A 15,060-nucleotide genomic window follows, 5' to 3' on the forward strand; every position below is an offset into this window, starting at 1 on the left:
GGCTCCGCGTCTGTAGAGAGGGAGGTCGGACGCCAAAAGGTCCGGGGACTGCAAAACGGAGCAAAACTCAGTAGATATCAACATTATTCACTGTCATGGTTCGAACTATTACTACTCAATCACCTAAGGATAAAAGAAAGTCGTCTACACCACACAAACGCAGTAAACCTTCCTCTGAAGTAATTTATAGTAGTCCGAAAAGACCTGGAGCGAGAGCATCCACTTCGACTCAGAGTGATGCGCACGCGAAAAGTAAGTGGTTTATCTGTTAAATATTGTACTAATATATTGAGTCAATCAAGTGCGCTCTACACATAAATGCTACTTTCAAAAAAACCGACCTCCAGTTACTGTGATAAAAATCTCCTAAGTTAATACAATTAATATATTGTACTCTTTGGACCTGCGATCGATAATTTTGAGCAAAACGATTTGAGTCTGTTGCGTATTTTATACTTTTATCTGAATTTTTTTTTATGATAATGTAAGTTGAGCCTAAACGTTCTTTATCACTCATTCTGAAGTCATAACTTTATACATTGAACGTTTACAAACTTGAGTCACCTAGTCTATTGGTTTTGGCGGGAAGTCCCTTGTTTTCCTATAGGTACTTGTGTCATAGCAGTAATATTTTTGCTTATCATTATTTTTTTCTGTTACTTAAACATTTGATTTTTTTTCCATGAATTTGAAAAAAAAACTTATACAGTATAAGTAAACAGCAGCTTATGATCACATTACAACTTCATGCCGATATATGTAACTTGTGTGTGCCCCAAATTTTGGGGTTATCAAGTATTCATATATTCAGGCTATTGTTCTTGTCATTGTCGATTACCTTCCAAAGAAACCACAAGTGCAATTTCTTTGAGCTAGGTGTGATATCTTTCTTTTGTTTCAAATTTTGTTAATCCCCATTGTTACTTGATGAGTATTAAATTTCTCCATTAAATACTCGGACTTGCCTGTTGAATTTGCGGCATTTGTGGGAATGCTCACAGGTCTTAGAAAGCGAGGCGGAAAGTCTGGTTGCGTTAACATATTTCGGTCATGCACCCTATTACAAAGTAAACAAGCCTGATAAATTTGATTCTTGATTCTTTCAAAGACTCAAATCAGTGTTTTCAATTTTACAGTAAAGTGGTTTACTTGTTTAAGTGGCTTGTGCGATCATCTCAGTCTCGTGTAAGCAGAACACATGACAATAGAAAGATGCAGGTTGAGTTTGATCGTCCGGGTGAAGCTAGTCCTGAATAGGACTGTTGTTGTTGACAGTGACTAATGTTTTGACAACCTGTGCGGTAGTCATCTTCAGAGTCAAAGTGAGTTGTATCACGTCAGTTGACGGTATTATGCTCTGGTTATTGATCTGATTGGTCAATTACGTTGTGATGTTATTGGTCGTCTGTCAGTTAAGCTGTGATGTTATTGGCTATGAAGACTCGTAATCAGTAAGTGCGTTTCGATCTGTCTGTTGTCACAGTTAAACAGTTGTCTATTGTTAGTTAAATTGTCTTTTCTCCAGTCGTTCTCTTGTAGTTAGTTTTGCTTGATCTTGTCAATAAGTCGTTTGTACGGCGCTGGTAACTGTTGGCTAGGATTCAGTGGCGTTTGTTCTAAGTTAGTAAACCAGCTTTTTAAAGTAAGACGTTAATAGTAGTCTGTAGAATACGTTATACATGTCGCAGAATTGCACACTATAAACAGTTACACGGTACAGCTATGGGCTTTCCAGTTTCTGTTGTTGTAGCAGAAATTGTCATGCAAAAAATGGAGTAACAAGCTGTAGCCACCTACACACGACCTGTACCTCTTTGGTTACGTTACGTTGACAACTCATTCACTGCCGTACACAAAGACTGAATCGACGATTTTCACGAACACCTTAACAGACAGAACGCGGACATACAGTTCACCAAGGAGATCGAATAAAATGATAAGATATCTTTTCTAGACTGCTTGGTCACTTGCGACAACAACAAACTAAAAACAACTATTTACAGGAAACTGACACATACCAACCGATTATTAGACCAGTCTTCGTACAATCCGACCTCTCACAAGGCTACTACTATCCGGACTCTGACTAGACGAGCACAACTAGTTTGCGACTCACCTGGCAGCCTACAAGATGAGACTGATTATCTTAACAACGTTTTCAGAAAGAACAATTACAACACAGACTTTGTTAAACAGAACACTCACAGTAACACTGATTCCAACACTCAGACCAACGTCAACTCTGGTCCTGTTACGACAGCGATTATACCGTACATCAGAGGCACATCTGAGACTATTGCACGTATATTACAACCTTACAACATGCATGTTGCACACAAACCGATAACCTCTTTATGGCGACTGCTTACTAATGTCAAGGACAAAGACAAACCAGAGGACAGACAGGGAGCAGTATACAAGATCCAATGCTGCGACTGCCAGGCTTCTTACATTGGTGAAACCGGCAGAAACCTAAGCACGCAACTGACCGAACACAAATGAGCGACGAGGAATAGTGATGTCAACAATCAAATTGCTGAGCACCATTTACAGATGAAACATCAAATTGACTGGGACGTATTCTACAGACTACTATCAACGTCTTACTTTGGAAAGCTGGTTTGCTAACTTAGAACAAACACCACTGAATTGTAGCCAACAGTTACCAGTGCTGTATAAATGACTTATTGACGAGATCAAGCAAAACTAACCACGAGAGAACGACTGGAGAACTGACAATTTAACTAACAATAGACAACCGTTTAACTGTGACAAAAGACAGATCAAAACGCACCCATTACTGATTACGAGTCTTCATAGCCAATAACATCATGGCTTAACTGACAGATGACCAATAACATCATGATGTAATTGACCAATCAGATCAATAACCAGAGTAAAATACCATCAACTGATGTGATACAACTCACTTTGACTCTAAAGATGACTACCGCACAGGTTGTCGAAACGTCAGTCACTGTCAACAACAACAGTCCTATTCAGGACTACGTTCACCTGGACGATCAAACTCAACCTACTTTTGAAATGACTCCTGGGTTCAAACCTTTCACAAGAGAAAGATGGCCACTCAACATTGGCTTGCTTTGTACTTCGAAAATTTTGCAAGAAAAAAATCCAATCTTGGTCTAAAGTGGTCGAAATTTCTTGTTCAAGATCTCTTTTTGAAGCTCTCAAAACTCTCTGTTTTAAAAAATACACATTGATGGGAATTTGCATACGATCTTTTTTGATTATGAAACCGTACTTGACCTGTAGTCAAGTATATCATTCTGATTGCAGCATAACTGCAGAGCCAACAAACCAAATATTACTGATCATTTACATCCCTTCTAAGCTGTGAAAGTTGATTTAAATCTTGCGAGCTTAGAAGCTGAAGACTTAATCATCATTTTAACAGCTGTGAAAGTGAGAAAGGTGGGTTAATGTTGATGCTGATGATGGTGATCATGATGATAATGATAATGATGACAATGATGATGATGATGATAATGAGAAATATGAAAACAATCTCTGATGTTGTTAATAAAAGCAGGATAAAAGTAAAGGTGGTAATGATCATGTAGACAGAGCTGTTTACTGCACAAAGTAAAGGCAAAATAGTAATAATAATAAAGACATCCTTCATTGAACTAGAATAGAAGGAACTTCACTTGCGTAGTGGTTTATCAATAATGTTACAAAACACATAGTTAATCTTTCAATGACATCAAAAAAATTGGCATTCCCCTTTCCTGCCTTCAGAAATTTTTACCATCCCCCACCAATTTCCGTTCAAAAAATTTTAAGGCTCTGCCCTGTGGTATACATAATTTATGCGGCCTAAGAAGAGAACATTGGCGGGGGGGGGGGGGGGGGTACCCAATACTGCGATATCGGAAAAAAAAAATTGGCAAATATCAAAATGCAGTGTTAAAAATTGATGAAATATCAATACTGCATTTATCATCAGTCACACTTACTTAAAAGTTGTATGCATTTCACATTTTTGATTATCTCAAGCATATACCAGCAGCAGAAATCAACCTCAGCCATTGCAAAAGAACATGAGAAGACTCAAATTTGTTGGTACACCGATCAAAAAGCCTGGTCATTGGATGCAACGACAATTCCATTGTAAACTATCAGAAATTGTGTACCATTATGCCTAAAGACTTAAAAATATTAACTATTTAAAACTAGTATAGCTGCCTGTGGTTTGTGTTGCATATTGCATCGTATTGACCTGTATCAGTCAGGGCAGCGTAAATGATCCGATCATGCCTGCATCATTGAGGTGGTGTTTGACACTCCAATTATGAGGTTAGAAAAGCATGTAAATGCACTAGTTAAACAAGAACGCTAGCTTGCTTGGAGATAAATTTTGTTGTCAGCTGGTGCTGTTATGCTACTTTTTCGTTTGGAATACAAAACAAGTGTTATATGTCATAACGTAAATACTCAAAACTTTAACTTTGCAAAGAAGAGACAGGCCGCACATCTTAACTTCACACCGGTGTAAAGCCTTTGAAAATCTTCTGCATATTAATATTGCTCCAGCGAGGAGAACTCTGTCAGGGATTTGCACTCAAAACTGATTTAACAATGATTTTTTATTAGTATAAATATACATAGCTTCTTCTATGTATAAAGGGGACAAGATATTGCTTGATACAGTATTTGTTCAGCACAAGAAAAATGTGTAAGTTTAGCAGAACCTTATACAACAGACAGTTAATTCAGTTCGCTCGTATTCCTGTTGAATCTGTTGTCCGTTTAGAAGATATCAACATTGTGTGAAAGTAATATTAAATTTTCCATGGCTGCTTAGTATCTGCTTTGCATATCTTCATACAGTTGATGTTTACGCGATCTTAGTGTACAATGCTTAGAGCTTTACACAACGTGCATTTTATCACAGTATCACTGGGATAAAGCATTTCATTTTCCAGGAAAATTTGACTTTCTCGTCAAAACAATCACTGACTCAGTCAGGCTTACTTAAATTTAGTGCTCAGTACAGCAAGCAGGTTTTTGTTTTGTGAAATTTATCTACAGTCTGCGCCCCGCATTGCTACGATCCACGATTTTTTAATGAAATTTTCATGTTTTTTTAACTGATCCTTTATCCCCAGTCCTCCATCCTCGATCCTTGATCCTCAGTCCGCTACTGGTTTTCCAGTAAACCTTGAAGCTTTCCTCAGTAAGATTTTTTTTTTCTCGACCACTGAAGTAATCAATTGTTCCAAAGTAATCATAGCTTTTAAGCAATAGAATTCGTAACGGACCCGTTCCGGAAAAGGTTGATATGGGATTTCTATTCTGTGGACATGAAGTGCTGCATGACTAGTAGAGTATATAATGGTCAAGTACGAAGCTACCCGTATAAGAACACATCTGTGACACAAATGTAACGTCAGATGCGTAGTTGAAGTTGCTTCCAGTAGTACTGGAAGGTTAAATCATTGATATCTCAAGTATTTGTAAAGTGCAACGCGCCTTCTCATCTTAACGACTGCGAAAATCTATCAATTGAATACATACAACACATAAGTGAATCTATTTGACGGTAGAATTCCAGTTTTTGCGACAATATTCTGAGAAATGTAACGCCTCAATACACCACAATGATATTTTCTCATCCTACTCGGGGTATTTACTTTATAATACACGCCCATAATGACAAGAAAATCAAGGGCCTCAATTCTGGGAAAATTACATCATCGCCAAACAGCAAAAACATGTTCAACTTTAATGTGTCATAACAGTCATCGCCCAAAATAAACTGCATGCTCATCACAAGACTCATTTGCATACAAATATGAAACTTGTCAAGATTCTCACCCCCAGTTTCTGTGATCTCCGCTAGAAATGCCTGGGAGCATGCCGCCCTTTTCAGGATGGATAGACAAAAAAATAAAGGCATGCATTTTTACAGTCTCACTTTGCTAAAGCAAGCTCGACTAATTATCATTCAATCCATGATTCTGCGCCATGTTATTTACAATAGAAATTTTTGGAGACTTATGACCTGCCAGATCACTGTGCTCTTTTTCTGGTCCTTTAAAGCTCAAACCTAAGTGAAATATGATAAATATTATTATGGTTTAATGTCTTTTGCAGTGCACGCACCTCTATTATGCAATGAGTTATAAGCAATTGTACATTTGTCTCAGTGATAGTTTATCACTTTTCAAGTCTAGGCTAGAGATGCACCTTTTTAAGCCGTTTTTTTAATAGTAGTCATTTAGTTTTTTAAATTTTCTTTTTTAAAATTAGTTTTTATTTATTAACCTTAATACTAAAGTGTAAATGTGGATATTTTTTTTGTTATTTTAAAACTTATGTCAGATGTTAGGAAATGTTTTTATGGGTAATAAATAGAGGATATTACACGGTGGTGCGAAGATATGAATTTTATTTTTGAGTGGCAAAACAATATTTTACGAACGAACGCAGCGAGTGAGTAAAATATTGTTTTTGCTACGAGAAAATAAAATTCATATCTTCAAGCCGACGTGTAATGTTCTTTTTATTATATAGACAAAAAGACATCGATAAGATAATAGAGGGAAATGACCGAAATTACGTCATCGATAGTCTCACGTGTGAGATTATGGAAAATAAACCACTTGGGTCCAGGATGTAGCTTTTATAAATTTTACGAGTGGTATATTTTCCAGTAAAATACTCGTGTCTATATAATAAATGTTATTATTATTATTCAGTCAAAATATTTTTCTGTCTCTGACTGGCTAAAATCCCACGCATAATTCATCATAACCAGCTGTTGTCGACCAAATTTGGAGGAATTTTGTGATTTGTGAACTGATGACATCGATCGGGCAGCAAAATTGCCAGATTATTGAACGGATAACCGAGAAGACTTGGGGACGAGGTTGAGTTGAACATTTGGTTAGTGAGTACAAAATAGTGGAACATTTCACTTGTTTCACAAGGAATAAATAGGCAAAATATCATCTAAAAATGCTATTGTCTAAAAGCAAGAACATCAAGAAGACAACTCGATGGACGAGTCAACATCTGCTATTTGGAGAATACACACTGTATTAATTTTGTAGAACTGAAGAACCCTTTATCTCCTAAACTTGGTTATAAACATGCACAATCAAAGATAAACTTAACATCAATGGAGGTAAGCATGTTTTAGGTTGTTTTCAAACTAGCAATTATTTTAAATGAATAATATTGAATTCAGCTTTCGTATCATTATGGAGATCTCAGAGGGTGTTATCTGCCCCCGCGCATAACATGCACCCTCCTCTATCTCCATAATTCTCATCAGGCAACTGCCTGATGAGTGTGGTCGCCTTTAGACCATACAAAACAAGGTGTAGCAATAAACTGATGTATAACCTCTGACGTCTGGAACTAACCAGTTCAGAAAATATAAAAGCTATTATTATATGTGTTGTATTTAATTTTTTATTTCAGGTAATTTTTGTTTTTCTTTTGTTTTTGGTTATGGTAATATATTCTAATGAAGTTGAATTAAAGGAAAAATAAAAATTACCAAAGATGAAAAATTAACTTCAACATATGCCAGTGTGATCATGCATGTACATGTATTGTCTGAAATGTTTTTTGCTAGAAAAGAGAAGATATCGACCAGGAACAAGAGCGCTTATGGAAATAAGACACTACCAAAAAACAACTCATCTTTTACTGAGAAAAGCACCATTTATGAGAGTGGTAAGCTTGGTTTTAGTCAGAAATTTTAGTGAAAATTATAATTTCCATTTAACCTAATGTCATTAATTTTTGTCTTTTAAGTGAAGGCAATGGGCCGGAAGAATTTTAATAATTTTGTAATGTTTATTCTTCACTACCTACTTTACCCCGAAAAGATGGACTGAGTATAGATATACTTCAAGTATTAAGTAATGAAAGGGAAAACAAAGAGGACATAAATGTTGTTTTTAGTCTGCCCATCCTTAGATCCATCTCTTTGCATGAGAATTTTATAAAATCATCATGATAAGACTATTGCTAATTTTTGTTAATGTTGTCGTTGTTTGTTTTAAAAGGTTAGAGAAATAGCTGACAAGTTTTACTATGGGGAAGAATTAAGATGGCAAGTACCAGCTTTAATGGCTCTTCAAGAGGTGGTAATTTATTTAAAGTGTCTCTTTACTATGAATGTTTCGTAATTTGTGTTATGTCTGCAGTAGGTACTAAGTTTTCGGTTATGATTTTATTAAAAATATTTTTGTTTAAGAAATCTCTTATCTCATTAGTCTCGCTTGCGTAAGCAGCGAAACTCATAATCTGTAAGCGGTTTTTTCTCGTATTTAGGACACAAAAGGGCGGTTGGGGTCCCAGGCGTTCTTAGCAAAGACCGTGGAAACTGGGAATAAGAATCGTTGCGTGACCGAAGCCACACATGTTTTGCGAAGAAACTTTAGGAAAGGTTAATAAATGTGAGCTTTTCTTTTCTTAGCTTTTTAAGAGCTTTTCTGGAACGGGTTGATCCACGAATTCTATCGCCTGAAAGAGTTGATAACTTTGGAACAAGTGCACACTTCAGTGGTCGAAAAAAAAAGAAGAATCTTAATTAACAAAGGCTAACTGGTTGGCTGTTGTAAACTTTTATTGTATGCAAATGAGTCTTGTGATGAACATGCAGTTTATTTTTGGTGATGATTAGAATGACATGCTGTGTTCTCATCATGTTTTTGATCTCTGGCAATGATGTAATTTGTCGTGAATCGAAGCCCTTGAATTTTTGTGTAATTATACACGGGTATAGCCTACAATCACAGACGTATCTCCGGTTGTCGCTAGCACACGTACTAAAACAATTCAGAAACAAATCGTTAAAGACGATATAAACAGTAAAAAACCTGAAGAATACTCAACTGTCGGTAAAGTAGGAAGTGAAAAACTTTTAGCGAGTAAATCCTGTTTCGTCTAGAATTAATCACCTTCTCATTCAGGATCCTCATTTCTTACCAAATCTCCAAGCAAACGAGACTTAATGCCGATATTAAAAGTGTTCTTGTTATTGTTAGTTCACAACTATTTTAGATAGATGTTTTAAGAAACTTTTGAACGCTCTTCCTATCAGTGTCTGAGAGATTTAGAGTATTTTCACATTGGTAGTCCATAACATTGAAGCGGCAACCGAACCCACGGCTCGACACGGCAATCTTGTTGTTGTTACAAACCAATCCTGTAGGAGTCAAACCCTTTCTTATCTAAATGCTTCTGTTCCAACAAATGTGTGTAGATGCTGGCCGTATGAGTGCAAATGCTTTATAGTGCTGTAACTGGAAAAATGCTTTTATAAGTAATGTTTCACATGATTGGTTGCTAATTGAAAGTGTTCACTTAAGAGAGGTGGTCCCACATGGAGGTTGTACTGTATAATGATAATCATTTAGGATTAAATTGAAGGGCTTCATGAAAGTGATATGTCCAGGATTGAACTCTGTCGCGAAAATTTGCTAGCAATTATTTATAGCAATTTTAGCAAGAAGTGATTCACAAGAAAATGTTGTCAGACACTTGCTTGCAAATATCGCAAAGTAGCGAGAATAACAAATTTGGCAAAGAAGTTACTGGCAAATTATTGTGACAATATGAAATCCTGCGTATAAGGGCCATGAAAAAAAACTCCCCTACGAGAAGAAAATGAGGGGACATGGAGCCTGTCAATATTATTATAAAAAAAATACAATATTTAATATATTACATATTAGTTTAGGAACGTAACTCTTGCCCATTTTTTTTTCAGGCAGCGGAAGCATTTCTTGTGCGACTGTTTGAGGATGCGTACCATTCTTAATTTATACTATAGTCACACCTTGGTTACAAATACACTTTGCACTTTAAATTGCAGTTACATGTAGATTTGCTACCTGATTTTTTGCGGAAAAAATACTTACCATATCCCTCAGAAAAAAAGTGTCATTTCATTTGTAGGTTATATTATACCCTGGGTGCCAGAGTTTTTTTCTTAGCTAATTCCTGACAGTTTGCAGTGACAAGGCACAAGGTGCTAAGAATCGAAAAAGCTTTAGCAAACCGTGAGTGTGGTAAATCTCGTCCTAGGTTTTTAGAGAACGGACCTCTGTAGAAAGTTATATTATATTTTATATATAATTGTGGAAAAAGGGTGCTTTTAGAGTATTAAACAAGGAGCTAAAGCCAATGGTTTGTTTTGAAAATTAGAAAGTTACGCACGGGTAATTTAACTCATTGGCTCCTGGGAATTTTACCAAAAAACCGCATTTTGAATATAGCCAAGCTGTTTTCTGGTCAGTCTGGTTTTTAAGAGCTAAAACTTACCACAAAGCTGTTTACAGGTCGTACTGTTTGCGGTCTTCTGATCTAGATGCAAAATATTGGCTTCTCAAATAGTTCTTGGGTGTAAAAGTGACACAGTAGTCTTGGCTTTTTTTTCTCGCTTTCTTTCCTCCCCTCTTCTTGATTCATTTATTTTTTCTTTTTTTTTTCCTTTTGCTGGGCATTTAGTAGACTTCATTTTGGGGGGAAACGTTTTTCGGAAGGCTTTTAGGATCTTAGGATTAGATGAAAGGAAAGGTAGGTGGGTAGTGGAACAAGATTTTCATGGGAATTTCCAGCTCAACCTTACATGGGTTTGGAGTATAAAATATGATAATCATTTTCGGTACTTCCATCTCATTTTGATATTTATTCTCTCAAAAATGCCATGTTCATGGTCCCTTCTTAGGTGAATTAACGACAAATTTTGCAGGTTTTATGCCAAGTTATAAACCTTTATGAAAATATTGGAGTGCCCCCATTTACTTCACTCACGTTTATTACAAAGTTCAGTCCATGAATGGGTTGTTTGACTTTTTTTGGTGCTTGTTGTCTTTTCTCTTGTTTGTTTTTGTCCGTACAGTAACTTATGTGCACTACATGCCAAACGAGTAACTGTTATGCCCAGAGATATGCAGCTTGCCAGACGAATCCGCGGACGCCATGATGGACTTGGATGAGTGCAACTGGCCTGTGGCTGATGCTGAAAGTGTTTTTGAGTCCAGATGTTATATATTCTTTTAGTCTTTCAATTGTTATATTTTTATACTGTAAATTATGAAACCCACTATCTCTTGTCTTCTTAACCTGTGAACCTTCTTAACCACAGCCTTTTAAACCACTTTAAGAGTATATGTTTTTGAATTAGTTAATTATTTTATACAGTAGTAACTGTCTATCTGGTAAATATTTGTGGCTGTAACTTCCTGTCTTTACTATCAGAGGAAACATTTTGTATTGCATCGATGCTTTTTATACTTGAACTTGATGCATATTTTTGATTAAATACTCTGCCTTTTTTAATTTCCTGCTAATATGTTGTTGAATTCAATTATTAATAAAACATGCGTTCTCTACATGTACATTTTGAAAGTATTGTTGTTGAAATAAAGTCTTGAAGCTTGAATCAAATGTTTCATTCTCTTAGCTTCCAGTTAAGACTGCAGGTTATATATATATGTTTATTTCCTACTCGTTGCGCAAATACCAGACTACAAGCAGTGCATTTTTTCAGATAGACACCTTAATTTTGTGGCCCTTGTTAAGTCTTTTAACTTCTTGGTGTGGCAATGGCCAGCAACCAAAAGAGGGACCCTCAAGCACTATTGTAAACAAAGAAAACTAAAGATAATTAACAATTATTCCACGAGTGCACGTTGGATATGATTTGGCTATAATCATCTCATATCCAACAAGAGCTAGTGGAATAATTGTTTTATTAAAAACGCCCACAAAATATCGAGAATTCTTTCCGACTTTATTTGTAAAAACAACCGATTTTCAGCTTGTTTTTAACTTTCAGCAGACGCGTACAGTTACCATATTTGGAGAGCAATAAAATGGCTCAGATACCATGATGGCTAAGCCAATCAGAGCTGTAGAGTTGCATCCAATGATTCAGTTTTTAATAATATGTATTATTTAACCAATGCAACTGAATGGAAAACCAGTTGAGCTTTTAAGGGAAAACATAATGATATCTTCACATGTGGAAATGAAATGTTATCTTCTCCTGGAAAAGATTCCCGTTGCTATGGCTTCATGATAGATTGCACCTTTCCCACCAAAAATTAATTATATTAAAAGTGAAATGACTTAGAATTTCCTCGGAGTTAATATAATTAATGGAACATTCTTAAACCAAATGAAGAATGATCCTCCCAGTTGTGAACGCAATTTATGCAATTGTCGTAAGGACCCTGAAAAAAATTCAGGACTTCAACGGGTCGGGGTGTGAACCAGCTACCAACATCAGTGGTTGCATAGCTCAGTTGGTTAGGGCATCGCACCTGTATCGCGAGGTCACGGGTTCAAACCTCGTTGAAGTCCTGAATTTTTTTCGGGCTTCTTATGCAATTGCATCAATTGCGTTCACAATGCCGAGGATCATTCTTCATTTGATTTCATTTCCGCAGTTCTTATATTAGATTTATTTCATAAACGTCTTTAACATTCCTAAAATGCCCATTTGGAGATACAAATCTTATCTTCTTAAGTTAAAAAATATTTCACTTGTTTATCTCACTTACTCGTGAAATATTCATCAACACTCAAGGAAAATGTAATAATGTAATAACCTCTATTTCTAATGTAATAACCTCTATTTCTTTCTTTTATTGTTACCTATATAAAGGTCCTTGTTTATCCAAAGTCTTGTTTGTGATGTTTTTGTCTGATAGCTGGGAGTGACTGCCAAATCTCAGCATTTTGTTAACAGGGTGGACACTTATAATAGGAAGTTTGACTGTATTTCCAAGACACCGGTAGATTGGCTTTTCTCTGAGGAAGACAAAAACCATGCATAGTTCAAGCTAAATTACCAAATTTATTGAGTTCCACTAGGATGTGTGAGTCCTGTGTTCTGTTTACAGACAATTCAGTCACTGAAGTACAGGTTTAATTCCAGCCAAAATAAGGGAATAATATTATGATAATTATAATATTTGTTATAACCTGACGTTGAAGATCTGTTTAACTTCGAGAACTTTCCGAGTCTGCGTTTCCGTACCATTAAATTCTTAAAATTTCTCATTTATCAGAAAATAATAAATTCTGGTATGGCAGATTTAGAAGTAGCTAACTGATGAAATGTCTGTATCAGCCTGACGATATTTTTTTACATCCACATAGTTCATTCATGGATTGATGATCTTCTTGTTGGAAAGACGGTTTTTATCTCTAATAATTTTATGAACTTGAGATACTTACACCACATGTGTAATCCTTAAATAAGTTTGGCTCCATCAAGGTTTCAATTGTTTCAACATAGAGACTGGTGACTTTTTATCATACTGGTTACAGGCATCACCAATAATTACTAGACATCAGTAACTATTTAGGATTTCTTGTGCTCCTCTCATTTTCACTGGAAAATGAAGTTTGATTTTTATATAAAGGTAGCTCTAAGGCTATGCCCTAAGCCATTTTATTTAATACATTTTTTTTTTCTCTTTACAATGAACCAAGTAAACAAGCTTGAGCAATGCATCTCATTGTATAAAATAATTGACATTTTGAGTGTACAAAGGCATAAAAATTTATTCTTAAAAAATTTGTTATTCTTAGCAAACTGTGTCATGAGATACGATAACAACCAAATTATAAAGATCAGAGAATGATATTTCCAATAATTGGCATTTTATTATCAATATACAAAAATATAAGTGATTAACATACATTTTTGCTATCTTTATTATTTTTCCTCCTGCAGATGTTGAAAGAATTACTATTTTTAGCTGTTTCTTGGTGTTCCATAAATGACCTAATCAACGCCTGGGGTGTCTATTTAATTTCAGGGGTCCAAGCAGGGGTTGTCAAAAGACAGAGGCATTCTTTCTCATAACTGTAACAAGCTCAAGAAAACTAATATGCTTTTGGCAAAAATATCAATAGAGAGTTTTAAAATAGCCGAATATCCACTCCATCAATTGATATGTCTGGCCGTCTAGAAATCCGGCGGGGCTAAAGTGCAGGTCACAGGTCACAGGTCAGGTTACAGGTCAGACCACAGGCCACAGGTCAGGTCACAGGTCAGATCACAGGTCACACACAAAAACAATAGGACACTGGACAATACTGTTCCTGATTAACATTTTATTTTACAAAAATAAAACAAGCCAAGGAACCTCAATTATATTTTTTCTGTTCTGAACTTTACCAAATCCCACACATGAGAAAATATATTCATGTTGATCACGCAAGGAGGACTTGCGTTACAGTGTAACCAAAGTTGGTAACGAAAACACAAAGGTACGAAGATCACGACGTGTTTGTAGATGTTTTGAAAAGCATTCGACGGGAAAACGGAAGAAAAACTTAAGGACAGTCTAAAACTTATTTGACCACTGAAATACTGCAACTTTCTTCAGACTTTCCTCGTCCTAAACTCTTCTTGCCACTAGATCGGTCTTCCATCTCTTTTGAAGATGGCGGCCTGCTGCTCGCGCTTCGTACCAGTCACAAAATACTGCTGTGTTAAAGTGTAGTCGGCTAAGATCTTCAGACACTGCTATATGGGCCTCTTGAATAGTTGCTGGACCATATTTCTCGGTTCTTCTCCCAAGAGCTTGCCATTTTCTCACGTTCTGTTGTACAACAGCTTGAAAAACCTCTGTTGGATCTGCCTCGTGGGCCTTAGATGGGAGCATTCCGACATTACAACTTGAATCTTTGACTCTGCAAACTGCTGATGTATCAAAGAATTACAGTGCTACATGTCAATGACTCGTTCCAAGTTATCTTGGCTGCACGGTTTATTTGGAGATGACATTCTAATAACACGACAACACTTCGTTTTCAGTAAAAAACATGTGATTTGTTTTTCGTACAAATCACATGATTTTGCAGACCTTTGTGATTTCGTTACGAAGTTTGGATATGCCGTATGATCAGCATGAAAATATTATTCCATGTGTGGAATTTAACATTGTTTAAAGCACAAAAATATCATCAAGGTTCCTTGGCTTATTTCATTTTTGTATAGTAAAACGTCAGTCCAGAACAGTTTTGTCCAGTGTCCTATTGTTTTTTTGCGTG

The 15,060-nt window shown here is 36.0% G+C and overlaps 1 protein-coding gene across 1 annotated transcript; it reads left to right on the top strand.

Moving 5' to 3' along the window:
* The first annotated feature begins 7 nt into the window (after positions 1-7).
* Positions 8-11,436, top strand: LOC140938465 (histone H3-like centromeric protein A). Its single transcript, XM_073387943.1, has 5 exons — positions 8-252; positions 7,610-7,710; positions 8,046-8,123; positions 9,755-9,792; positions 10,889-11,436. The coding sequence occupies exons 1-5, from the start codon at positions 96-98 to the stop codon at positions 10,983-10,985; spliced, it is 471 nt and encodes a 156-aa protein (XP_073244044.1). The 5' UTR covers positions 8-95; the 3' UTR covers positions 10,986-11,436.
* Positions 11,437-15,060: the final 3,624 nt, after the last annotated feature.

Source organism: Porites lutea, chromosome 5, assembly GCF_958299795.1.
Source record: "Porites lutea chromosome 5, jaPorLute2.1, whole genome shotgun sequence".
NCBI lineage: Eukaryota > Metazoa > Cnidaria > Anthozoa > Scleractinia > Poritidae > Porites > Porites lutea.